This window comes from Hirsutella rhossiliensis, assembly GCF_020360975.1.
Source record: "Hirsutella rhossiliensis strain HR02 chromosome Unknown scaffold00001, whole genome shotgun sequence".
NCBI lineage: Eukaryota > Fungi > Ascomycota > Sordariomycetes > Hypocreales > Ophiocordycipitaceae > Hirsutella > Hirsutella rhossiliensis.
Genome location: NW_025408667.1, coordinates 10,749,547 through 10,773,958, shown reverse-complemented (window position 1 = coordinate 10,773,958; position 24,412 = coordinate 10,749,547). Strand labels below are relative to the sequence as shown.

Sequence of the window (24,412 nt, the reverse complement as noted above, 5' to 3'; positions counted from 1 at the left end):
CCCTGACGGTAATGTCGTCCTGCATGTCGAAATATGGCAACCTTGAACGATGGAGAGAGCGTAGTTCAGACTTGGGTAAATGAGAAAATGAGCACCGGACTTGCCCGGAATATGACGTGCTTCTTATAATGTTAAGTCGTAAAAGCGAATGTTGGTACTTGGAAAGTAACGATTGGATGAAGAGAACCACAGAACGTTGTCTAGTCGTTTGGAAAATGGGCAGACATGCCTAGAGTGAGGTGGTAATGGGTGCTTCGTGCATAGTAAGGTTACACTGTCATTGCCTTGAGAGGGGCCTGTAGTTAATATGATTAACATGTATGAGGGGGGTGAGCTTCCTGCACAGTGAAGCGGCCTTGGTCAGAGTAGGGTAGGCTGAACGGCACGACCTCAACCGGTTAATGTGGTTGGCCGCTGGCGATGGAGCCACCCAGTAGACCGGCATCACCAGCAGTGCATACAACCTGCTTCATGCACTTTGGTTCACATGCGTCTAAGCTCGTCTTTATTAGGAGGTCAGAACGCCGTGGGCCTGCAGAGGGCAACCCTCTCCAGGCTGCACTCAAACTGACCGTGGCCGTTACGATACCATGGGCTTTCTGGTGGAGATGAACCAAACAAGGATGGTCAAAGGCACGGCAAAGGTGTCCTTGTCACATTTCACATTGGTATTTGTGGGGCAACAGCGCGGCTGCAGGAAGCGTGGCTCTTAGCTGTGACAATTCCGCAAGATGGGTTTCGTACTGGTGCGCAGAGCCAAGAACTCTCTCCTCGTCGGCCTTATCGGAGCCATTGGTCGTGAGCATCAAGAAAAGGCAGTATCATCACGCGGGAAGAGAAGAAACAGAGAATAGCTATCTGGGATGGGAAAAAATAACTAGTTACGGAGCAATTCCTTCGGCTTCTCCGTCTCTTCAAGAATCAACTCCATCGCCCTTTCTAAAAGTGCTCTACCTTTATCGCTGTCCAACTGATCAACAGAATCCCGTTCTTGACCTTCCATAAAAACCGCGGTCGCACCGCAACTCGCCAAACTGACAAATCTTATGGACTCTTCCTGCCATGCTTCGCGCATACTTATTTCCATTTCGGCGCTGATGCTCCTGAAATCCGGAATGCCCACTCCCACACCCAACCTGGACGGCCCCCAAAAATATCTATCCTCATTGAGCTTTCGACAATACCAGTAACGGAGTAGGGATGATTTATCTTCGAGGTCGTGGAAATTATGGTGGAGTCTTTTGTGAGGGTCCTGCATACACCTCTTGCAATTTCCGGTGATGATCTGAAAGGGTTGGACTCCAAGTCGGCACGGCTTGTCATGGCTGCACTTCTTCTGGTCGACATCATTGAGGTGACCGCATCTAACCGAGCCTTGGGTGATAACATGTGATGCCATCGTCTTGTTGCGGGTATATTGGCAGCGCTTTTGTTAGTTGCAGGATGAAGATTTGTAACGGCGATGACTATGTCTATATATAGGCCATTTGATGAGACTTTCATTATTCAATGAAGACTCATTGCTATGTTAGGTTGTTGGTAATGTAAACCTGTGGCGTACATGCAGGAGCGAGCTCGCTGCAAGATCAACCCGGCAAGCCATAAGGGATTTTCCGGTGATCTGCCGGATCTGGCGATTTGCCGGATTGCGGCGACTTCGCACGCTCAACATCAATCGACGATAGCTCAACATCCACGGTGCCAATTGACGTATCCTTTGAGTGCCTGAATTGTCAGAAGCAGTGAAAGTCTAGGATATATTTAGAAGTTTTATCTAGGGGGCAATGCGCTGCGGTGCTGACATCAAACGAAGCAACGGCCAAAATAGGATTCCGACAGATTGTGTAAGTCATTTCGGCCAACACAGCAAAAACAGAACATTATTGACTTTCATCGTGGGCTTTAATCATGTGGGATTCTCCTATTATATCCATAGCGCAGAAATTGGCTCAGGATACTGCCAAAAATGGGGGTTGGAAGGGCGACCTAGATAACCTCATTCTACGCACCCGTAATGAGCCAGATTGAACGTGATTCGACGCTACGAGCATCTTCTGAAAAGAACCTACATATGCATCTGAATGTAAGGTTTATTTTTAGCTTGAACTTCAGTGCGCGAGGCTCCTCTTTCACACCTGACAAGGAAAGATGCGCACGAAAATTGAGAAACTCGACACCCTGCCCTAAAACACGTATAACATGGATGAAAAGGATTTCTATTCCTTACGAGCATTTGAACGAACATTTTATTCCTCTTATTAGAAGAAAACAAGGCAAAATTGCTCGGCGTATTAATAAATGGCAACCCATCCTCCATTACGTTCAAGATGTGCGTCAGTCAAGAGATGGCATCGCTGCCCCCATTTCTCATCCACCAAGACAAGCCAGCACAAACCCTGGACTTTTGGTTGGTGAAACGTGAATCAAGTCGTCAATAAATATTTTTTAACACGTCAAAAACGAGGTGGATGAATCACAATATTGGAAAAGAGCAGCTCGTCAGTACGTTGGACCGGTTTACTAAGGCGAAGCTCGAAACGGTCGTGCTTTTCGCCTTTGGTTACCGATGGCCACTTAAACATTTTAGTATGGATTTTATGGAGTGGTGTGACGGGCACCAGATGATCGTTGTGGTGTTTCCTCCTCATTCCACTCATCGGCTGCAACCCTTGATGTATCGTTATTCAGCCTCTCTCAGCAGCGTATATGTATAATCTTCTTCATTGTACAGACAAATAAAAAAGGTTAATTAAATCGTTGAAAATGAAGCTCTAGACTGTGTTTTGGAAGGCATTTCAGGAAGTAGTCGAGAAGACCTCTGTTGATGCTGGCCGCAACAGCCGAAGGCTGAGTAGCACCCTCGAAAGCCCTCAATGTGCGTTTTAAGTGATTTATATGAGAGCTTAAGTTAGAAGAGAACAGGTAGTCACAAGCACCAGCGCAGGCAGGGCGGTAAGGCTCCAAAAGATGATCTCTTCTGCTGTACAGATTGGAATGCAGACGAGGTGTTTAGCTCTGCAAAAGTGGCTCAAACTCGCTAAAGAAATACAGCTTAAGGACCCCAACAAAAAGAAGAGGCTCTGAAGAAGGAGACCTGAAAGTTTCAGCAACAGAAGAAGGCGGCGGAGCAAAAGCTTTCGCTCTACAGAAGAGGAAGCAATGAGAGGCGGAAATTGGGAGAAAACGACGGATGACGGAGGCCGTGAAGCAAAATATGGAGATAAATTGGCACTATTAACAAGAGCTGAAGATTTTGACTATGGAAAAGCCCCAGAAAATGCAGAATGAGCGACGGGTGGCCCCTGAGGGTCGCGTGAGGAGTCAGGATGCTCACGCCGCAGAAATTGTCACTCTTCCGTTCACACCAGAGCGGACCATAGCATTGCAGGTACCAAACCCACTATATAATAACGCAAACAACAAGGCAATGATAACCTCAACCCACATATCCTGTCCTCAAAGGCCCTCTTTAGCTGTTGATAGTGATCGGGAGGTAGTGGGTGCATTTCGGGGACTTGCGCGATCGGAGAGTAACAGAAGACGACCTCGATGACTGGATGACTTCAAAAAATATTGAGTGAAATCTTTGAGCATTATTAATTTCTCTTATGAGATTTTAGAATAATTCAAATAGTATTCGTGGAGTTATTCTCAGTTCTTTACTGGAATGCAAGGGAGAAAAAAACCGGCGAATCACCCGATCCGGCAGATCATCGGAAAATCCCTTACGGCTGCCACAGCGAACTAATGCGTCTACCCACACTGATTATTACAAATACGCATCATTAGCCTTACCCGTTGGCGGGGCCTCTGGCAGCCAACTAAGGGGCCCCTTCCCCTTACCCGTGCCACGCCCCACTTTATTGGCCCTCGAAAAACTCGCACCAGCTAAAGCTGGTGCTGACTACCAAACTTTGAACACCACCAAAAGTTGAACACTTGCCCTACCACCGACATTAGAAGCGCTTCAGCAGCCGCACTTCGCGACCACTTTCGTAAATCTCAGCCCTGTCAAGCTTTCCAATGGCCCTCCATTGTCTTGCAGTCTTTGCGGCCTCATTAAACCAACGCTTAAGTGCGTTCTTGGCCTTCGCTTCCATCCTGGCGATCACCTCCCTCGCCTTGGTAACTTCGTCTTCTTCCTTACGCCGGACCATTGCACGGCCTTCCTGGACTGTAAGTACCCCTCCCGACTGCAGAACCTTGTTCTTCATGGCCCTCCGCTGTTTGGCTATTTTCTCTGCGTATCTAGTCCTTCCTAGGTCCTTTTTCGTCTGCAGGAGTTCGGCAACGTTGCTCAGAGAGCCCTGGATGAATCGGCTCATATTGTGAGCCAGATCCGGGCTAATTTCGTTGACTTCACCCAATCCGTTCTCTATGACCCTGGCAACCTTGTTGACTTGTCGGACTGTCAAAGGCGTGCTGAATGGTGAAGATTCTGGCCCAGAAGGCGGCGGAGTAGGCGTTTTGACGTCACCATCCTACTACTTATAAGATCCAGCACTGGCTGGGGATAGAATGGCCAGATTCCTGTTTTCTTGAAAGCAGAGCGGATAGTGCTTGCTCTGAATGCTTTCTTTCGGACTTCTTGGATGCAGCCGAGGAACTCAACCTTTGTGATGTTGACCAACCCGTCACGGACCATGAGGTCCAGCGCTTTGGCGTGGTAGTGCTTCAACGGCTGGAACACCACCACATCTAGTGGCTGCAGTAGATGTGTCAGGTTTGGGGCAAGCCGAAGGAATGATGCCATGGGCATCACAGTACTCAATGAACTCCTTCGTATGGTGCGACCCATGCCGGTCCAAGATGAGAAGACGTTTCCTCCCTTTTCGGCACCCGTTAGTGTGCTTGTCAAAGTGTTGCACCCAGTCGAGACTGATCTCATCGTTCGTGTATCCACTGGGAGTAGGTCGAATGACAGTCTCTGGGTCGAGCTCCTGTTGATGATACCAGCTCGCCATGTGGTTCTGACCGGCGAGAATTATGAAAGCAGGGTAAAGCGCCCGGCGGCGGAGATTGCCTCAATGAGTTGCTGACTCCCGATTCTCGGGGACACTGAAGTAGTGAGACCTCTTTCGCTTTGTGACGATGAGTTGATCTTTCCCCACCCCGACTCGAAAGCCGGTTTCATCCATATTCCAGATATCATCGGGTTGGATACCTTCTCGTTCAAGAATCCTCTGCAGCCGCTAAAAATACTCCACGACCCGTTGCAAGTCCTCGGATGCTACTCTTTCGGCGCTCAAGGTCTTCTGGCGCTGCTTGCAGTACCCGTGGCGCTGGATGAATCGTGTGACCCAGTGAACGCCAACAGTAGGCGGGTCGCCCGATTTGGCTGCAGGGCTTTGGCACGAAGGATTGCATTCGCGGGCATCCACAATGAACTCTGGTCGCACAGCAAGGTTGACAGCATCAAGGCGATCGACATATCTACAGACGGCACCTCATCTGCAACCGAAAGCTTTCTGTTGTGCGCGATACGCGAGGATTTGTGATCTGACCTCTTGAGGCGATATCTCAGTGTTGTGTGTGCCACCTCATATTTCTTGGCCACAGAGCGAATTGAGTTCTGAGGAAAATCCCTAGCATATTGAACAGCTTCTTCCAGACGTGATTCCATAGTTGGCTAGATTTGAGAGGTCGTGTGCGGCGCGAAAACGATGATTGAAGCCAGTAGGTGCCAAAGCGTTCAACTTTTGGTGGTGTTCAAAGTTTGGTAGTCAGCACCAGCTTTAGCTGGTGCGAGTTTTTCGAGGGCCAATAAAGTGGGGCGTGGCACGGGTAGTTGGGCCCAAAATTGCCGGACAGCCCCAAAATTCCCGGACGTGCGCCTACAGCCCCGCTATCGTAGCTGCTTCGTAATTACTGCGCATTCCCACCAAAACACAAGAACGCGTGATGCGCAGCACGTGTTTCAATGTCTCAATACGTCGGGCTTGAGCCGACGGCCACGTCAAGGGCTGTGGAGCTAGTTATAGGATCTCGCGATGCCCTCGCACAAGGGCGGCGCCGTCAGACGCGCCGCGCGCTCCCCAACGCAGTCACAATACGGCAGGCGGCTCAGATATTCGGCGTACCGAGCTCTACGGTACACGACGGCGTCAAGCGGCATCCACGATGGCTTCAGGGTCGCGTTCGAAGCCGTGGCCGGCCAAGGCTGCTCTCAGACGACGAAGACGATGCCATCGCCGCTTATGTGACATGGCTACAACGCTCTGGCTTCCCAGCGAGCAAGATACAGGTCGAATCGGCCGCTCTAACGCTCCTTCAGCGTCGTAACCCCAATGCGAAGCCACCAGGCAAAAACTGGTATCGTCGTTGGCTTCAAGACCACCCAGAGCTTCGAACCACATATTTAAAGGCCGTAGAGAAGTCCAGGAAGGTATTTGAGGCCAACGATGTGTCATACGTCGAGAAGTTCTTCTCGAGGCTCAAGGAGATCATCAGCTCGTACGGAATCGGCCCTCAGAGGTCTGGAACGAAGACGAGTGCGGCATCCGTATTGGAAGTCTACGAGAACGCATTCACGTCGTTATAGTGCGTACAACGCGTCATCAACGCCCTCAAGTCTCTGACCCAGGGAATCGCGAGTCTTGTACGCTTATTGCCGCTGCCAACGCGGTTGGGGACACGATCCCGCCTTGGCTGGTGTTCAAGACCTTCCCTTGCGAGTCTTGGGCCGAGATCAACGCCCCCGAAGATATACGATTCGCAAGATCCGACACAGGCTTCAGCAACAGTGAAATAACGTTTGATTGGATACACCAGTTTAATGTATGGTCTTGGAAGCGGTCTGCCCGTGCCCAACGCACCGGAAAGTCCCTCGAGGAGTGGTTTGGTGTAGGTAGATGAGTGGTGTAGAGAGCCCGAATATCCCTTCCTCGAGGCGGAGCCACGCCTTATCCCGGAAAATGAGCGAATTCATCGTCTTCTCGTCATCGACGGCTTCACTGGGCATACAGGCCTCGATTTCATCCAATATTGCATCAAATTTGACATCATCGTCGCGGTGTTCCCTCTGTCAAGCGACATTTCGCCCCAGTCGAGGAGGTGTCTCGACTCACATGGGCACCGTTCTTGTGTATATAACTGGGACCTTCGTCCCCTTGACTTGGGCAGTGGTCAAGACCAATTCCACTCTCTATAACCCTCACATGCATGGCATCTTTCCAGTTACATGTGACAGATAAGATCGATCAGGCGTTGATCAAGGCGGCCATGGAGTATGACATCCTGCCATTCGCCAATAGTATTATTTGGAGACCAGACAACATTCCGGGCAAGCAGGTGGATGGATGGTGTGAATATACCCTCATTGTATGTGTATATGCTAATATGCGTTCAGACGAGAATCTTCCTTCTCAACCCCCTGCTGCTGCGGAAGTTCCCACCGAGGCTGAGGCTCCCACCGAACCCCCTACCCACAAACCTCCTACCTCCCAAGCCGATGAATCTACGATATCAACCCCCTGTCCAGATACAATGGAGGCTTCGGAGGATTGAGGCTATACGGGCGTGTAACCGTGTACAATGGCGGATTGGAGCGCGTTGTGAACTTGTGCCGTCGTATTTTGAGGATTCGGCAAAGCTTTTGAAAGTGCTTATTTTCGGTCGATTTACCTAGGACAGGTAATTTTTGTAGTATTCGGGATTATCGAGAGGTTTCTCTGAAGGCTATATATATGTCAGGGGCTGTACCCGGCTTGGTGGACCCGCGGGTCATGCCCTGGCCCCGCTCCGCGGAGCCGGATGCTGCGAGAACATTCTACGATGAGTGATATAAGCTCGCACTCGAGGCGAAGCCTCGAGCTCGGCTTTCTTTCCTCCGTAGTTCTAGATAGACAACACCTAGGCACCTGCTTGTTGAATAAACTCCGGGCCAGCCTCTTACAGTATATACTACTTATTGGCGTTTTTGAGGTATCTTTGCAATCGCTTAGGTACACACCAAATTCACTTCGTTTAGGGGATCCCTTCAAACCATTCATGAACGGCCTGAATTGGCCCAAACCCAACTTGAATCGCGAAAATTGGAGCTTGAAGATTTTGAATCAAGATCCAAAAAATTCAATTCATTTGATTCATCCTTCATTCAAAATCTTCAAAAAATTTGCCTTCATCTATCACCCCTACCGGCAGATCACGTCTCGCATGCGCCAATACAGTCAGTGCGCACGCCTAAGGATCCATTGGCCTGTGCCGAACGGTCGCCATGGGTCGAGGCGAGTGCGAGCACACGAACGGGAGAATTGAGGAGCTCTATCATGGAAGAGTCGCTGAGGCCGTGACCATGGTGGAGCAGGGCGCGCCGCCCGCTCCAACGCCCATGAAAAGATCGAGTCGTGTCGCGAAGCCTAGCAGCAAGATTTGAGATACCACGCGACAACTTGAAGATACAGCAGATAGGACAATGCGAAGCGCAGATGATGCTCCAGAAGACCTTGGACCTTCTGAGCGCGTCCCATCAAGAGATCCAGGGACTTGGCCGAGCGATCGTCGAGCAAAATGAGGCCATCAATGGACATAAACGGATGATCCAAGAGCTAAGCCAGCGCATGAAAGAGACGGGCGATGAAATGAAGCATTTGCGTGACGAGCTTGACGCGATTGCGAGCAGCACGAAGACGAGCTTGGTCAGGTCCGACGACAGCTCGAGGCCTTGTCTACTCCAGTATCCTCCGTTCAGAGCAATCCACAGGTGTCATTTACGGATGCCGCGTGGACATCGCTGTCTAGTCGACAACCGAACTCGATTGAAGCTTGTCAAGTTCAAGCTTGATTGTTAGCCACACTGGACGCAGCAGTTAAGAAGCGCTTAACCTCTTGCTTACTTGTTTGGAGTTCGAAGACTTCCGCGTTCGTTGCTTCTTCAAATACCTTCTCGACGACCAAGGACGACAGACAGCCGCTCAGCAGGCGAGATGAACGTTTTGGGATCTCTTTGAAGCGGCAGGGCTGAAGCTGGTGAGGACGGAGCAATAGCGCGGATTCCCTGAAATTCCACCGAGGAGGCTTCTCCCAGTGAGGATGTATGCGCTCAAACCCTGAAATGTTTCGACAAATCCGGCGGCTATACACAATAGTATTCAAGAAAGTCAGACGGGAGCCCTAAGTTGGGGCATCTAGATACACCTGGCAGCAGCTCAGCGTTATGAGCAAGTGAGACCTGTGACCCTATATTGATTTCTACGGGAAAATGCCGATAGGTTGCTTATGGACGAACTTTAGGCGCAGAGACCAACTTCAGCTGGATGATCTACTTCCCGATTCTGTAGATTGAACAGGAGCAGGGATGCCCAAAAGCCCAATGGCTGGTCCATTGGATGGCGAAGAGACGCAGACGCTCATTCGTCTCTGTTGTAGCCACTGGCGTGCCTGACGGCCGATGAGTCTCCTTCCCAGGCCTTCGGCGAAGCTGTTGCTGCTCACGTAGTCGTTTTCTTTGTCTTTCGAGATATCTAAGAGTGGTGGTCTGAGCTGATGCTGAGTTCGTGAACCGTCTGCCAATTGCCCCTCGGTGATAAGGTTGTGAGAGTCATCGCGGGGGTTTCCATTCGTGTACTGCCGTCTGAGGACTTGCGCCACTTGCATATTGCCGGTGAGTTCCGCCATGTCGAGGGCAGTGAAGCCGTCACTATCCACGCACGAAACATTTGTCGTTTCGCATCCTGTCCCTCGACTTTCTTGCTTTTCTTCCCATTCTACCAAGAGTGTCGCCATGTCCAATTGGCCGACGTAAGCCGCCAGATGGAGCGCCGTAGATCCGTCAGACGCCTGCAACCTAGCCGTTGCGTTGCGGCGCAGCATCATCCTTGCGATGGAATAATACCTACCGGCTACGGCCCAATGTAGCGCCGTTTGTCCACAATAGTCTTCATCGTCAACATTGGCGCCTAGGCGGATGAGTTCCTCCGCAAGATACATGTCGCCATGTATGCAGCTCCAGTGCAACGCGGTACGCCCGTGAAAGTCTTTGGCGCCCACGTCTGCTCCATGCTCAGCGAGGTAGAGAACAATTCGAGTCTGCCACGTTCTTGCCGCGAGGAGCATTGCCGTCCATCCAAACACCGTTATATCAACCGTTGCGCCCCTCTCAACCAAATCCTCCACCATCTCAGGGTAACCACTCTCGGCCGCCCAGTGGAGCGCGGTGCGGCCGCTCCGCTCGCATAGGTCGACATCTGCCCCGTGATCCAGAAGCAAGCGAACAATCTCCTCCTTGCCGAACCAAGCTGCGTAGGTAAGTGCTGTAGAACCACACAGTTCGTCCTCGGCATCGATGTCAGTTTGAGCGCCGCTGGCGAGTAGTTCCCGCAACCGCAGGTCGTGTTCGCTGTTGATGGCTGAACGAAGTCCACTAACAACAGTGCTTCCGACCGACTTCCTAGCGGCCATTTCCTCCATCAGAGACCGCATGTCGACATCGTCCAGCCGTTTCGCGGCTTGAGTAGCAATATCACGCCCATTGTCCGTAGGGCTAACAAGCAGCTCAACCACGTCACTTCTCCCCGTCAACACTGCTGCGTCCAATGCTGTCCATCCATCCACGTCACGCTTATTGGCACTTGCTCCCTCACTCAAGAGGATACGCACAATGGCACCGTGTCCTTGCAAGGCTGCTGCATGTAATGCCGTGAAGTTCCAACGGTCGCCACCATCGATTTCGGCGCCAAGCTGTATTAGCGTTTCCACTGCGTCGGTCTTTCCGGCAAGCGCGGCCCAAAGAAGAGCGCTTTGTGCCGTTCGGTTGGTAGCTCGCACGTTAGCGCCGTGACTTGCGAGCAACCGCGCAATGGCGGGGTGAGGCACAGCCCAATGCACTGGAGTGTGATCGTAGCGGTCCCTTGAGCCTGGATCTGCGCCTCGGCTCAGGAGGACACGAGCGGCCTCCATATGGCCCAAGGGTACTGCCCAGTGCAATGGTGTACTGTCTTGATCGTCGGCGTAGTCGACCTCCGCTCCCTCGTCCAAGAGCATTTGTATTGTTGCGGGGTTGCCAGCTTCTGCCGCCAGAATCAGTGCCTTGTTGTGTTGCAACTTGTCCGACTGGTTGGAAGCAATTCTGCTCAGGAGTATTTTGGAGATGTTGTCGTGGCGTCTCATAATCGCCCAATGAAGCGCTGTCCACCCCTCAAAGTCTTCAGCCACGGAGTTTGCACCTCGTTCCAGCGCCACTCGTACAATCGCTTCATGCCCATATCTAGCCGCCAATATCAATGCTGTCTCGCCGGAGTTGTTGCAAAAGTCCACGTCGGAAGTTGTATCGAGTAGCTGCGTCGCTGTTTCAGTATGGCCGTACTTGGCAGCCAAAAGCAACGGCGTTGCGCCGTTGCTATCTTGACAATCAGCGTCCACACCTGTTTCCATCAATAGTACCAGTACTTTGTCCAAGCCCCAGTAGGCGGCGGCGTGAAGGCAAGTGAAGTCGCGGGGGTACTTCTCATGCCAATCGCCGACCCGGTGACGAGGAAGATGCAATAGTTGTGCGCATGTAGCCACCCTGTCCTTCTCGCTGAGGAGGGAAAGAGCTAAGGTCGTGACCTCGCCGCCCATGAAGTTGGTCGCATGAGACGGCCAGTACTGGCATGCATACTCGAGGAGACAGTATTGACTTAAGCGTCCAACCATGTCGGCCACTTTATCACAGGGACCGGCTCTAAATTGTTCAAACAAGAGGTAGGTGAGACAAGCCGTAGCAAGCTCTCCTTCGCGATCCATCAGCAGCCTCTGGCAGAACCTGTCAAGATGCTCGTGTAGTGTATGGTGAGCGAGATGCACGCTACTGCTTTTGTCATCAACACGGATGAGGCCGGAAGACGCGGAGAAGAGGAGGACCTTGGGGTACAGTGCATCACTATCCAGGCCAGTCGCCCCAGGCTCGACGCTCAAGGCATGGATAAGCTCATCTCTGGACAGTGGTCTTCGAGCGTAAAATACGAAGGACAGTACGCGCAATGCGAAGTCCTTGTCATACTCCTTTAATTCCTCTATCCTTCTCAAAGAGTCATCATAAAACTGATGCACGTCTTTGGCGAGGGTGTCGAGGGCTCTGCGAACGTCTAGAAGTCGTCGTTTTTGGCATATATTCTCAATCTGGAGATGGGCCAGGAGAAACCTAGGTCATCGAGTTAGTTCTGCAGTCCCTCCATCCGGCAATCAATCTTCTCGTTGCGCCTACATTCCATTGGCCTGTTCCAGGAGCCTTTGGAGTATCGTACTTTTCAGCCTCGGGTCCTGAACCGAAAGCGCACGAATATTTGCGTTCGTGTTAAGTCTATGCTCCAAATACGAGCGAATATCATCTGCCTGGGCTGCAACCTCTATGCGTCTCAGGTTCGAGAAGGTTTCGTCGAGCTCCACACTAGGCCGAGAAGTTATGAACAACCGAAGAATAGATTCAACCTTTGCGGCGGAAAGGATGAAGGCGTTGCGGCTTTCCCCCGGACATTCATCCTATGCATTAGACGGTTATGTTAGTCTGAATGACAGATTCAATGATTCGATGTTTCCGGCATACCAAAGCATCGATGAACACAAAGGCTTTATTGAACCGTTTCGATAGGTCACGGACGAGCGAGAGAAGATCATCTTCGACAGGGTCCGATCTCTTTCTTATAAATTCATTGCGAAAGGCATGCACTTCGGCAGGAAAAGGATCGCACTGCTCCGCGAATTGTCGTATGATGCTGGACCAAATGGTTGAGACGTCGTGTGTCCTACGGTCTTTGTAGTTGCAGTACACGTGAGCTATTGACGCATTTGAGCCTTGTGTATTGGCTTCAACATAGCAGATCGCCGCCGACCTATCTTGCGATCAGCTGGGATATCATGACCAAGAGCGTCCCGGGTCGCATCATACATCATCACAGTTTTCCCAGCACCAGCTGATCAAGAAGTGCTTAGCGGACGGCACACAAAAGATTGGGCGGCGCACATACGATTTCCGGGACACCACAGGGTTGACTGCTGGGTACCATGTACCCAGTTTTGAAATGCGCCTGTGTTCAGTAGCCATTCACCTGTACCCTTATGGTGTTTCGCAACAGTCTCTCTTTGATACTGTTGGAAGTCAAGGTTGGAAAGCCACCTGAGAGTATCGTCTCGCTCCTGGGCTGAGACCTGTCGTCAGACACGGCCATAGTCATGTATGGGGGACTGGCGCTGACCGTTCAAAGGCTGTGCTGTGCTTAGAGTGATGGAACTCATGTTCTCTACCAAGCGTTCCACCTCAGACAGGGTCTTCCGTACATCGACGTGGACTGCTTGCATGTTGAACTTCGTCTTCTCAGCAGTGGAGAGCGTTGCATTTTGCACAATGTCTCGTCCACCCTGGACGGCTTTCTGGAAGGCTTGATGAGCACCTTTGAGCTCAGTATCCTCGCCGGACAGTAGGCTCCGGAAGGCCTTGACTGGACATCAATTAGCTGTGTGGCTCTGCATTGCCCTCGGCAATCAAAGCTCAGGCACACATAGTATAGTCAAAAGGCAAGTGATTCTGCGCTCCCACAACGTGACGGTTGGGTACGTACCGACGCGCTTCTTGCTGATATACCTCGTATACAATCCACAAAGCACAAGGACGGAGCTGAACACTGCTATTATTGCATCGCTCAGCTGCGGTACTGACGGTACCTGAGTTTCCCATATCTCTATCCCTTTGAGGTATGATTCCACATCTTGGAAGAAATCCACGAGCCTATCGTAGTCGCTGGACACGTTCATTGCAGCCTGGAGCGATTTAGTGTAGCACACGATGCAGACGCCAGGTCCGTACCTGGATCAAACATCGGACGGCAGCGAATATAGCCTCGCTGGGGGGGAAAACCTGATCTTGATCAGTGCAATCCCGAGAGATTGATGTGATAGCTCCTCATACAGCTTTACTTGCGTGAGCCACGACCTCCCCCAAAGCTTGAATCGGCGTCAGGCTCGCATTGACAAGACTCCTGAAGCGTGCCAACTTCGAGCCGTCGTGCCGTTGACCTTTAAAAGATCTTTCCATCCCCTCGACCTCAGCTAGAACCTGGCCAATACTGGCCGTATGTTTCGCCGTCAGAAAATGCCTGTTCCCTGTGATGTCAGTATATGTGTCGATGGCTGTTTGCCATAGGAGCCCCAGCTCAGATGGAGCGCCTGCAATCGGTTGCACAGTGGCTGCCATTATGGCATTCGGTGACAGTTGTGAGCTTGCTTACTTCAGAAAGGACCCAGAACTCCGTGCTCAAAACCGCGGATGGGATGGGAGCGGGGCGTCATCGACTGGAGGCGTACGCCTCCAGTCGAGCGTTTATTGTACGCCTAGAGTCGAGCGGAGTGGGGTTTGGATTTTTTCTGGATCGCGATTCTCTCTGGACGTGAGGCGCCATGGACCATGATCATCTATTTTCTCTCGGTGCACGAAACGAGTTCGTCGAGTACTTACGAGCCAATCCTAATGCTCGCCGGGTGTCGGAAACCGATCAGATCAACCTGATCAAATGGCTAATCGACGCCACAACATACCCTGACTCACAGCGGGAGTCCAGCCGTCGTCATTATGTCAGAAAGTCATTCGCGTGGGACGCCGAAAAGCAAGCCTTGACGTCGCTACCAAAGGGGGAGCAGGGTAGTATACGGAGAGTGGTTACGGAGGATAAGATAATGGATGTGGTAGGAGCGGTACATATGGGCAACGGCCACGCTGGCTGGGATGCAACGTGGAAGGGCATCAGCAGCAACTACTACGGTATCTTGCGCGCAGATGTTATATTCCTCCTGAAGCGATGTGAGGTGTGCGCCTGGGATCCTCGCAAGCGACCTAAAACCCGCCCCTCCATAGCGAAACTGTCGGATGTGGCGACTGCCGCAACATCGAAGACTCTGAGCCTCGACGACCTTATCCATAGCGAACCGAACCCCGATATAGATCAAGACGCGGACGAGCCGAACGAGCCGAACGAGCCGAACGAATAGTCCATATAGCTCCGCATATCCTATCCGGACGTCGATCGCGACGAGGAGGTCTCGACATCTATCATATACACACCTTCACCTTGTTGGGTGGCGACCTCCGTTTGCAGGCGAAGCGGACACGACACCCTCGAATTGACGACAAAATCTATTTTTGATGCTCATATAAACTTATACCACCAGATGCAGCAGGTACGCACCCCGCAGCTGCATCCTTGGTTGTGTAGAGTTTACCTTGTCATTTCGCTCTTCAGCCATTGAGCGATGCTATATTCGTTCAATGGCTGGTCGTCGGGATTCATAATTTCGATTCGCTCGACTTGGATCGAACAAAGCGATGAAAGGCCAGGGTCAGACAGAAATGTCGCCTCAGGGACATCTTCCATCATATAACTTTCGAATTTGAGGCGCAACGACCTCAGCCTCCCGCACTGCTTGAGGAGTTGGACACACGCGGGTACATGCCGCGATGGCAGTATGAGGTGATTGGTCTCGGACTCTGGGTGCCTGCGCCAGTTGAGGTCGTGATCAACTGCACTCTCCCATGCGAACTCCAAAGCCTCGATATTTTGCCGCCCTACGCGTCCGACTGCGACGAGAAGTCGCGTCACATCCTCTATATCGGCCAGATGGAATGCTGTATAGCGGTATGCTAACGGCAATGCTTCCTGGCGAATCTGTTTGTTGACCCGCAGGAGCGTGTAGTCGTCACCAAAAGGGATTAAGAAGCCGCTGAAGTCACCAATTGCTTGGCAAACATTGTACCGTCGTTCCTCAGTGCGCCAGACAGACCCTTTAAACGCAAAAACGTAAATCTTTTCGCGTATTTCAGGAGGCAGACCCAAAAAGTGGGTATTGTATCGTATTGGTTCGGGATGCGGCTGTTGCGCGATGCATTTGGCCTGGTCTTCGCGAAAATTTAAGGTCTGGCATAGCTTCGCAGTATGAAGAATGCTGTTTGCTTCCGCTTCCGTAAGTAGGAATGGTATATGAAGACCAAAACCATACTGGATATCAACGAAGAACTTGTAAAACCCGGCGAGGCTTGATCGAGTGACTGTAACTGTGTTGTCTGCGTCTGAAATTGCCTGTGACTCCCCATCCTCCATGGGCGGCTTTGCGGATGGGTTTTCGCGATATCGTGTCTTCTGCAATCTTCGCATTTCGCGATATTCCCTCTCAGTTCGCTCGTACACGCCATCAGGAACTGGGGTGAGATCAGAGTAGACACGATGCCCGGAGCTGGCAGCTGGTTCAACTCCGTATCCCAGAGCACTCTCCAACTGTTGTACTGTCGGCTTCCATTTGGCCATGATCGTGTCCGCGCGATGGGTCGTGTCGGCCGGGTCCTTAGGTGTTTACCAAGCTGAGAAGCCTCGAATGGCTGTCCGGAGGCAGGCCGTTAGATTGAACCAAATGAGGCTGATTTCATTGGTGTTGATGGATTTTACTGACCGCTATTTAAGTGATATGCAGAGCAAGCAGGGAGGTGAATCATCGGGCGCTTGTTGACTCGGTGGTCCTTCCTTTCGGGGCGCGATACCAGCGCAGATAGGCTGGATGATGTTGCTGCGGATGCTTTGCGAACAATCCAGAGTTGATTATGTCATTCATCTCCACTTTGAATCGCAGCATCCGCTGACCGCCTGCGCCACTGTGGATATTGCCATTAATTCGGCAGAAGCTTGAATGCTTGATCTTCCACACTCTGCCTAATGATGGCCTGAATTTGTTCCCATCGCTGGACAAGCAGGTTTCTTTGACATGCCTTGCCAACCTGCAACGTACGAATGAAACCCAGTGTTTCCTCGATTCTGCACAAGTATTCCTCGAACAAGTGTGGTAGCTGCTCAGCAGCTTTTTCGAGCGTACCTTCTTCATCCTCCTCACCATCTATGTAGCTCTGCCAGTCAGCATTGACGCAGGACAGCAGCCGCAACGCAACCCAACTATTGTCGCTCCTCCTGGACCCAGCGTGAAGCATGAAGTCTCCCAAGTACCCATGTTCCTTCAATTCAGATTTCTGGTCTGGGGTCAACCTCGGGAGAATAACGTCATCAAGACACAGTTTGTCGTGTTGATTCTCCCCCAAGACGAATCCGTACTCCGCAAGTAAGAAGTCGTTGGAATGCTCTCCGTATGACGTGAGTATTTCATCGCCTGTGCAATACGGACGGTCTGCGGTAATGTCGTAACCCTCCGTCGAGAATGAAACGGAACAGCCCGTATCCGCGTGATTGAATAGGTCGGCGATCGGAAGTAATGCTAACCGGTCGTGCCATGGGAACGCCACCATAGACGGCGTCTCGAAATAGAATGTCCTCGTGTTGACGAGAAGCCATGCATACAAGTAATCTCGCCGCAGTTCGTCCGGAAAGCCGTCACTGAACATCTTCCAATCGATTTCGAACCGGCTGCATTGTTTGGTCAAAAGGCTCTTGGCTTCCGCAGGGAGTATGCTCTGGAGCTCTTCGGGCCACAACATCGGCATCGTTGCTTCAAAATCAGTCCATTGTGGCACGATACTGGCCCAATCCGCCGCAGCATCACGGCGCAGTGCAAGCTCAGCAGCCAGAAGGCCATGAGTGGACATGTCTTGGGAAAGTCTGCGAGAAATATCCCCCGGGACTGTGTGTAGGCTGCGAATAGCCTGGACAGGTATAGTCACGATAACCTTCCCTTTCTGGCGACTCGTCAGACGTGAAGTCGTGGGGGAGATCGCTCAACATACTTCCAGGTCGCGAGTAGCCACCATCCCGATTCCCCGTCCAGGGAGGACGGTCGGGGTGACACCAAAGACTTTGACCCCATCTTCGTCGGCTTTACGAAGCAGGCTGTCAATGGCGCCCATCTTGTCCCCAGGGAGGAGACGCTGGTAATTGTTCTGAAGCCAGGGCGTGAGCGAAGAGTGGAATGTATTCCACATGCTTGAAGCTATTGTTCAGCAGTGATTTTGCTTTCCGCTGCTGCCCTGTCCGGTGGCGTAGGGTGGGCCAGAGGTCGACAGCTCCCCGCACCTGTTAGGGGGCCGCCTGCGCCCCCAAATACCTGCTGCGGGTTACGTACTTTGCATGCGGAGCTTGGCCGCCCGTGCAGCCAAGCAGCCGAAAATGATGACACAACGAGCCAGAAAAGGACATAAGGCAAATAGCCAGGAGTGTTGCAGCCACTGGAAGAGGGGCAGCTAAGGAACAGGTGCAAGCTGGTGCAAAAAGCGGGTACGACAAGGCAGCCGCGGTGGGGTTTCGGAGCGGCGCCCTCCTCGCGGGCTCTCACACCGAGCAGCGTTGTGCCTCGCAACTTTGCCACTGGCCGGACAGTCCACATTTCAAGTCTCTCTCTATCTTGCACGGGCCTGCAATGGCAGTTGATGCCTTACTCTGGATTACTGAGAAAGTGATCGTAGAGAACAGTATGGTCAGAGACCCCTCATTGCAAAAGCTACTTGTCGACGGACATCACACACGCGACACGGCAACAGTCGCCCTGCACTTCTCTCCCTGCGCCTCTCCATGGAATAATGTCGCTCCTCTTTGAATGGACTTCTCTCTGAACGAACGTCTCTCCAGACAGAAATATATGGGTACGGGGAAAGGAAATCACGACCCCCAATTCCTCACTTGTTGTCCGCACATGCGGACTGGGAAAGAGTGAATGGATGATCTGTTTATGATGTCTGTCTAACTGCAGGAAGGAGTGGAAAGCTCTCTCTCATATAGACATAGCTGATGGAGTCATCTTGGCCATGGAATCTTCTTGATACATCTGGTCTCCTCCGACAGCGTGTCTGAGGTTGGGCTTCTCGAGGTGGGGAAGTACAAGGCCGCAGCTGACCACAAAAACTTGGCCGACGGGCAGTCGGCGTGGTCTAGTAAGGATAGGAGTGACTTCGATGAGCTGCTCTGGGTGACGAAGTCGCAAACGCAACGCAAGAATCTAGCGGCAAATAGCAGGGATCCACCCGCAGACTGTTGTGTCAGGTTCCACAAGAAGGGCATCAATATCTTGACTTCAACAAGCTTGAGGAAGGTCCTCGGAGCGACGAGTGCGAAAGCTCACATAGAGAAGGTGTGCAGGAGGGATGGAATATCTCCACCATGGCAAGCCGGGTTTGAGAGCTCTTATGTGAACCCTGGCAAAGTCGAGAAGGACGCCACACGATGGAGGGCTCTCAGAGACGCTCAAGTAAGAGAATCATCGGCTTCAGAGCGACCACCGAGCAGGCAACATGGCCTCAGTGCAGGCCGGAACGAATCGCCTAGCCATTCGGGTGCGACCGAGCAGCGGCTGCAACGGTTGGAAGCCATGATGGTCGACATGGGTGAGGCGCAGCAGGTCCTAAACAAGACAATGGCACCCATGGCGGAGATGTTCGAGCGATTCATGCGGTTGAACATGGCTTCTCTCAAAGCATCGAGCAAATAATGGCCTCGTAGCCTCGTCGGCGAGCTCTTAACTGCCACCATTGATCCGCTGGTTGGGTGCTGTGAGGCACCGTTGCTACTTCTTCGTGCCGGCCGCCGGTCGGTCGCCCGCGTTTGCAATTCATGCGAAGAGCCTGGACTTCTGTAGCCTAGTCCTGTTCGTAGTTCAATGTCAACACTTGCTGTTAGTAGTAACGATGCCATAAAGTACTGTGTATGTCTGCCGGAGAAACGACACAAAAGACAACGACTCCCGAGATGTCAACACTGCCAGGTATTGGCTCGTGGGGTTGTGTGGGTGTGATCAAGAGGTGAGATGGCGGGGCTTAGAAGCTTCCAGAAAATTTGGCCCTCAGATACATCCTCGGAGAACCCGGAACGCATGCTTCCGAGCGATCGAGTGGGCTCTAGCCGTGGCGCCGCCCTTGATGGACTCAAGTGGAGTATCACGTGACTGAAAAGGTAATACAAGCCTGCTTACTCACAATATTGCAGATGGAGAGGGACTTGAGCAGCTTAACCGGCTAGTGCGCTGGCTCGGCGTCTGGCTCGACAGCACACTCTCTTTCAAGACTCACGTCGAGAAATGGACGGCCAGGGCGCAAGCTGTAGCCTTCCATCTCAGGAGACTGACAAATACTAAGCATGGGCCTCTGCCGAGCGCTGTGCGGCGAGCCGTCTGCGCTTGCGTCATCCCCGTGCTACTGTACGCGGCGGAGGCCTGGTTTCCTGTGTTGGCTTGGTATGAGACATGGACCAAGACATGTTTAGGCAGCACTTACAAGTGGTGAGTCACTGGATAGTGGCACGGACGTGCCACTATGTATATATATATTGAGAGCTGTCAGACAGAATTGAATAGAAGTAAGTTCAATCGCAACATCCTGGTCCGACGTGCCCGCGCTGGACGAAGCCCTCCAGAGAGGGGCCTTCTGGGATTAGCAACCTCGTCAAGAAGATGAGCAAGGCACTCTACACGTCTCTTCGGGCCATTCTGCCGGTGTGGAGGACGACACCGACGAATTTATTGCACAGGGAGGCAGGCATACCGCCCGTTCCTCTGCTCCTCGAAGCTCGTCGGATGGCCTTTGCTGCGCGCCTGAAAGCGCTCGACGAAGCTCATTCGCTCGTTCAGCGCACGTCGCGACCAAAAGCTCCCGCCGTGACCGTACACAAACTTATCAAACTGAAGTACCAAAAACCGCCACAGCCCTTCCGGACCAGATTGCGGCGCGCCGACGAAATGCTATCGAGCTGCCGGAGACCTGCTTTACTGCAGCGCGGACTTGCCGAAGAGCGGACTGCGCCTCCGCAGAGTGCATCGAAAAATGAGACGGCGAAGAAATTTCGCAACTGGCTTCAGGCACTATCGCCCCGAACTCTTGTCGTCTATTCCGACGGTTCTCGTTCTGCCGAAGGCCAAGTCGGATATGGCTATGCTGTTCATCGGGACGGATCCACAGTCTTGAGCGGCAAAGGCCGTCTTGGACCAGCTGAGGTTTTCGACGCGGAGGCGAGAGGTGCGCTTGAGGGATTGAAGGCTGCGTTGAGCCACCCAGAAACTGACCGCATCTTTGTCTGTCTCGACAACCTCGCGACCGCAAGGTGCTTGCGGGGCACGCCGAGCGACTCCTCGCAAGATGTCTTTCTCGAGTTTCAATCTGTGGCGCGACAACACGGAGCGGTGGAGGTCCACTACGGCAGGCTATAGGGATGACTGTTGCAAAACCCCAAAATCAGTGACCTCAATATCGAAATAGGTTAGCGGCATGGAGATCCAGCCCCGCAGTACATTGCTCCAAGTACTTCAGCATTCATCTCTTGGATTTTTATCACGTAGCTGTAGGTGCAATTACAGCGGCGGGGACGCAGCGGACCAGCAGCGCGTATTTCTATCACGTCCTACAGACATCTGCCGCCATCGTGGCGGTCGAATTGGGCTGCGGGCAACATCAACGCTCAATTATTCACCTCCTCCTGACCATCCTCTATTTCTTCCTCGTCCGGTTGATGGAGCTGCTGAGCAGGGAGTCAGCAGTGGAAACATATCTGACGACTTGATCCCGCTCACAATCCAGAGCCGAGCAGCCTCGGCAATGGTCTCCAGCGCGATGATCTTTCGTTCCTCGTGGCTCTTCTCAAGTATCTCGCCAAATGAAGCCATAGCGGGAGCTGGACCTACAGCTGCAGGAAGAGCCACACCACTTCCGCAAGCTCGTAGTTGTTGTGCTGCTCGCTGTGCAGCAGTACGCCAGGCATCATCTGGATCGGCATTTGCACGCTTGAGCAGCCGATTCAGCTCCCAAAAGGCACGAACAGCACCCAAAGCATCAACAGGAACCTAAGGATTCAGCTTAATTAACGACTCGTCGCCCTAAGCAAGCAGAGACGCTTACCGGCTTGCATGTGTGGCCGTTCTTTGCGCAGTCCCAACAGGCAGCACCAGTATCTATTCCATGTTGCGTCAGCGTAACAGGCGTATACTTCTGAAGCAACCCAACGTACTATCCTGGGAGACACATTCATGGCCGGGGGCCTTGGTGGCGCGCGTGACGCAGGGGCGACATGGAAAGTCACGCACCGAGCCGACGGGAGGTGCCTTCTTCGTTTGCTTCTTCTTCTTCTCAAATTACCTTGTGAGCTGCTGTCTGTCCATCAGAAAATGGGTGGCCAGATCTCACAGTATTTTCCCCTATGGAATTGCGGGCGCTGGGTCGGATCAACCCCTTGCGCTTCCTCGACGAACTCGCCTTCGTCGCGCCAGCAGCTGCCGTTTCGACCATGGTGACGGAATCTGCTGTGGACATGACAACGTTGACAACCAGTAGCTACCGATATTAATTAAGATGCAGGAGGAGACAATGAACTAAATTTGAAACGAACCTTCGTTCTGTAAATATTTGCGGCACTGCCGAAGGGTGAAGATGACTCTGTAGTACCTTCCCGAATGAGAGCTCGGTGCCGTTCCACCAATAGCCCCTGCGCTAGGCCGCTGCGGGGCAGCGTCAGCACAGCAGCGGGGCTTTGCGGCGAGCCATCTAGCAAATACGCCGCTCTGTCCTTCATGGCATGAAAACCGAGAAGCATGCGCATGCCTTCGACAACCGCTGGCACAAATGGCGCGGCCGCCCAGCCCGATCGACCAATACCGTGACTATGTCGCCTTCCTTTACCTTAACGGTGTCTCGCGAAGCAGGATCAGGTACAAGCTTCGGAAGCGTTACCATGTCGCCGTCGATCCGAGTACAATCTCTCGCCGAGTCGCCAAGTGGGATCTCCCACGCCAGCAAGTCCGAACCAGAGAGACTCCGGAGTTGATAGAGGCCACTCGCGACCTTATATTTCGCGTTGGGCTGACGGAGAAGCAAACGCTCAGCGTTCTACAGAGACAAGGTTGGCCCATCACGAAAGAAGGCCTAAAGCGCATTAGGCTTCACCCGGACCGCCGCTGGCTACGCAGGCTCAATAGCGACGAAGAAAGACTTGCGTTGTTGGAAAAGACAGAGCAAGCCATCATCGAAATGACGCAACGGTCCAATGCCATTTCGGGATATGGCAAAAGCCTTCTCCAGCCGTATCTACGTCAGCAAAAGCAGCTCTGGGTACCAAGAGACCCCCTCTTTGCCATGTACAAAATCATGTTCCCAAACGAAGTCGAGCTCAGGAAAAGAATGTTTCGGAGAAAGAAAGGACAGTTTCTTGTCCCAGGGCCAAACTACCAGTGGTGCATTGATGGCCATGACAAGCTCAAGGCGTATGGATTCGAGATATACGCAGCCATCGACGCCTACTCGCGCAACATTATCTGGTTCTACGTCGGCCACTCTGCTTCAACTGCCTTGAGCGTGCTGAAGCAGTACCTCGCGGCATGTGATGCCTATGGCTTCCGGCCATGGTATGTGCAGGCCGACAGGGGTAGCGAAACGCCTCTGGTCGCGGCAGCCCATTGGAACTTTGTATTGACCACAGACGGACAAGTCGGATGGCATGGGCAATTTTTTCAACAAGGCAGGAGATTAAAGGACTCGTACAAGGCAGCTCCAAGTACGAAAAACGTTAAGATTGAGAGTTGGTGGGAGCGTATGCTTCATGTCTCCTCCCGGCAGTGGGTAGACTACTTTGGGGAGCTAGCCAGGGACGGGGACTTCGATGGCGACATGCTAGAAGATCAGATTGCCATCTACGGCGTGTTCGAAGATGTACTACGTCAAGAGCTGTTCGACTTTGTGGAGGCGTGGAATCTTCATCGAATACGCCTTCAGAAGAATCGTCCTCACGTGGTCCACGGCCAGCCCTGGATGAACTACCATTACCCCGACCCGGACAAGGCATGCAACTGGGGTATCCCGATTGATCGGTCAGTCCTACGTGAAATGGAACGACCATTGGCGGATATTGACGTCAGCACGTGTCTGGAGCCGGAGACAAAAGATTGGTGTGTCCAAGTTCTCCGTGGAATGGGCTACGATCAGGTAGCTCTTGGAACTCGCCAGGAGCCGGACAAGTTGCGACCCTTCAGGCGTTTCTATCTTGGTCTCCGGGATAGGATCATTCAGCACATCGAAAGTGGTCGGCAACCGATACTAGCATACCGCAAAGCGCCAACTGGGGGCGTTGCCGAATATGTAAGAACCTCCCGTCTGCGAGGAAACCAATCTAAATGCATATAGCAAGCATTACTCGAACGGGCAAATCAAGCTCGAGAAGGAGAGCTTGGAGATGGGGAACCAGCAGAGCAACCACTTGTGGAACTGGGATTTGAAGACGAGGAAGGACATGACATTGAGGGAGTAAGTGACGACGGGGAGGAAAGCGACGGTTCAAATATAGAGCTGGAGTAGTCAACCCTTTCGTTTCTTATATCGAATTGCAAACGTTGTCGGGGTTTTTGTGCCTCTGAACCGTGTAGAGTGTGCCGGTGGAAGGGCTCTAGCAGCATCAGTGTCAGACAATCTTTTTTGGGCTTCCCCATCGTTTCGAAGAGTCAATTCCGGGTTTATCTGCTGGAGTTAGTGCTCCGCCCAATGAAGCGGTGG

General features: G+C 52.4%; 8 protein-coding genes across 8 annotated transcripts; 3 read left to right on the top strand and 5 right to left on the bottom strand.

Moving 5' to 3' along the window:
- Positions 1 to 3,956: 3,956 nt before the first annotated feature.
- Positions 3,957 to 5,623, bottom strand: HRG_01353 (DDE superfamily endonuclease domain-containing protein; the record flags this gene model as incomplete). Its single annotated transcript, XM_044859824.1, has 4 exons — positions 3,957 to 4,408; positions 4,643 to 4,940; positions 5,235 to 5,433; positions 5,505 to 5,623. 4 exons carry the CDS (start codon positions 5,621 to 5,623, stop codon positions 3,957 to 3,959), a joined length of 1,068 nt encoding a protein of 355 aa, XP_044726224.1.
- A 5,059-nt stretch (positions 5,624 to 10,682) lies between these two features.
- HRG_01352 (ankyrin repeats (3 copies) domain-containing protein) lies at positions 10,683 to 14,164 on the bottom strand (the record flags this gene model as incomplete). Its single annotated transcript, XM_044859823.1, has 12 exons — positions 10,683 to 10,735; positions 10,932 to 11,203; positions 11,303 to 11,335; positions 11,978 to 12,118; positions 12,182 to 12,456; positions 12,521 to 12,806; positions 12,863 to 12,887; positions 12,942 to 13,115; positions 13,170 to 13,412; positions 13,533 to 13,731; positions 13,778 to 13,828; positions 13,880 to 14,164. 12 exons carry the CDS (start codon positions 14,162 to 14,164, stop codon positions 10,683 to 10,685), a joined length of 2,037 nt encoding a protein of 678 aa, XP_044726223.1.
- Positions 14,165 to 14,367: 203 nt separating this feature from the next.
- HRG_01351 (uncharacterized protein) lies at positions 14,368 to 14,955 on the top strand (the record flags this gene model as incomplete). The annotated part of the gene is made up of 1 exon (XM_044859822.1): positions 14,368 to 14,955. The coding sequence occupies one exon, from the start codon at positions 14,368 to 14,370 to the stop codon at positions 14,953 to 14,955; it is 588 nt and encodes a 195-aa protein (XP_044726222.1).
- A 227-nt stretch (positions 14,956 to 15,182) lies between these two features.
- On the bottom strand, positions 15,183 to 16,265 carry HRG_01350 (uncharacterized protein; the record flags this gene model as incomplete). Its single annotated transcript, XM_044859821.1, has 1 exon — positions 15,183 to 16,265. The coding sequence occupies one exon, from the start codon at positions 16,263 to 16,265 to the stop codon at positions 15,183 to 15,185; it is 1,083 nt and encodes a 360-aa protein (XP_044726221.1).
- A 356-nt stretch (positions 16,266 to 16,621) lies between these two features.
- On the bottom strand, positions 16,622 to 17,878 carry HRG_01349 (SET domain-containing protein; the record flags this gene model as incomplete). Its single annotated transcript, XM_044859820.1, has 2 exons — positions 16,622 to 17,635; positions 17,684 to 17,878. The coding sequence occupies 2 exons, from the start codon at positions 17,876 to 17,878 to the stop codon at positions 16,622 to 16,624; spliced, it is 1,209 nt and encodes a 402-aa protein (XP_044726220.1).
- Positions 17,879 to 20,334: 2,456 nt separating this feature from the next.
- On the top strand, positions 20,335 to 21,087 carry HRG_01348 (Endonuclease/exonuclease/phosphatase; the record flags this gene model as incomplete). The annotated part of the gene is made up of 1 exon (XM_044859819.1): positions 20,335 to 21,087. One exon carries the CDS (start codon positions 20,335 to 20,337, stop codon positions 21,085 to 21,087), a length of 753 nt encoding a protein of 250 aa, XP_044726219.1.
- Positions 21,088 to 21,335: 248 nt separating this feature from the next.
- On the bottom strand, positions 21,336 to 21,540 carry HRG_01347 (uncharacterized protein; the record flags this gene model as incomplete). The annotated part of the gene is made up of 2 exons (XM_044859818.1): positions 21,336 to 21,395; positions 21,448 to 21,540. 2 exons carry the CDS (start codon positions 21,538 to 21,540, stop codon positions 21,336 to 21,338), a joined length of 153 nt encoding a protein of 50 aa, XP_044726218.1.
- Positions 21,541 to 22,897: 1,357 nt separating this feature from the next.
- Positions 22,898 to 24,170, top strand: HRG_01346 (uncharacterized protein; the record flags this gene model as incomplete). The annotated part of the gene is made up of 3 exons (XM_044859817.1): positions 22,898 to 23,848; positions 23,964 to 24,001; positions 24,047 to 24,170. The coding sequence occupies 3 exons, from the start codon at positions 22,898 to 22,900 to the stop codon at positions 24,168 to 24,170; spliced, it is 1,113 nt and encodes a 370-aa protein (XP_044726217.1).
- Between the last annotated feature and the right edge of the window lie 242 nt (positions 24,171 to 24,412).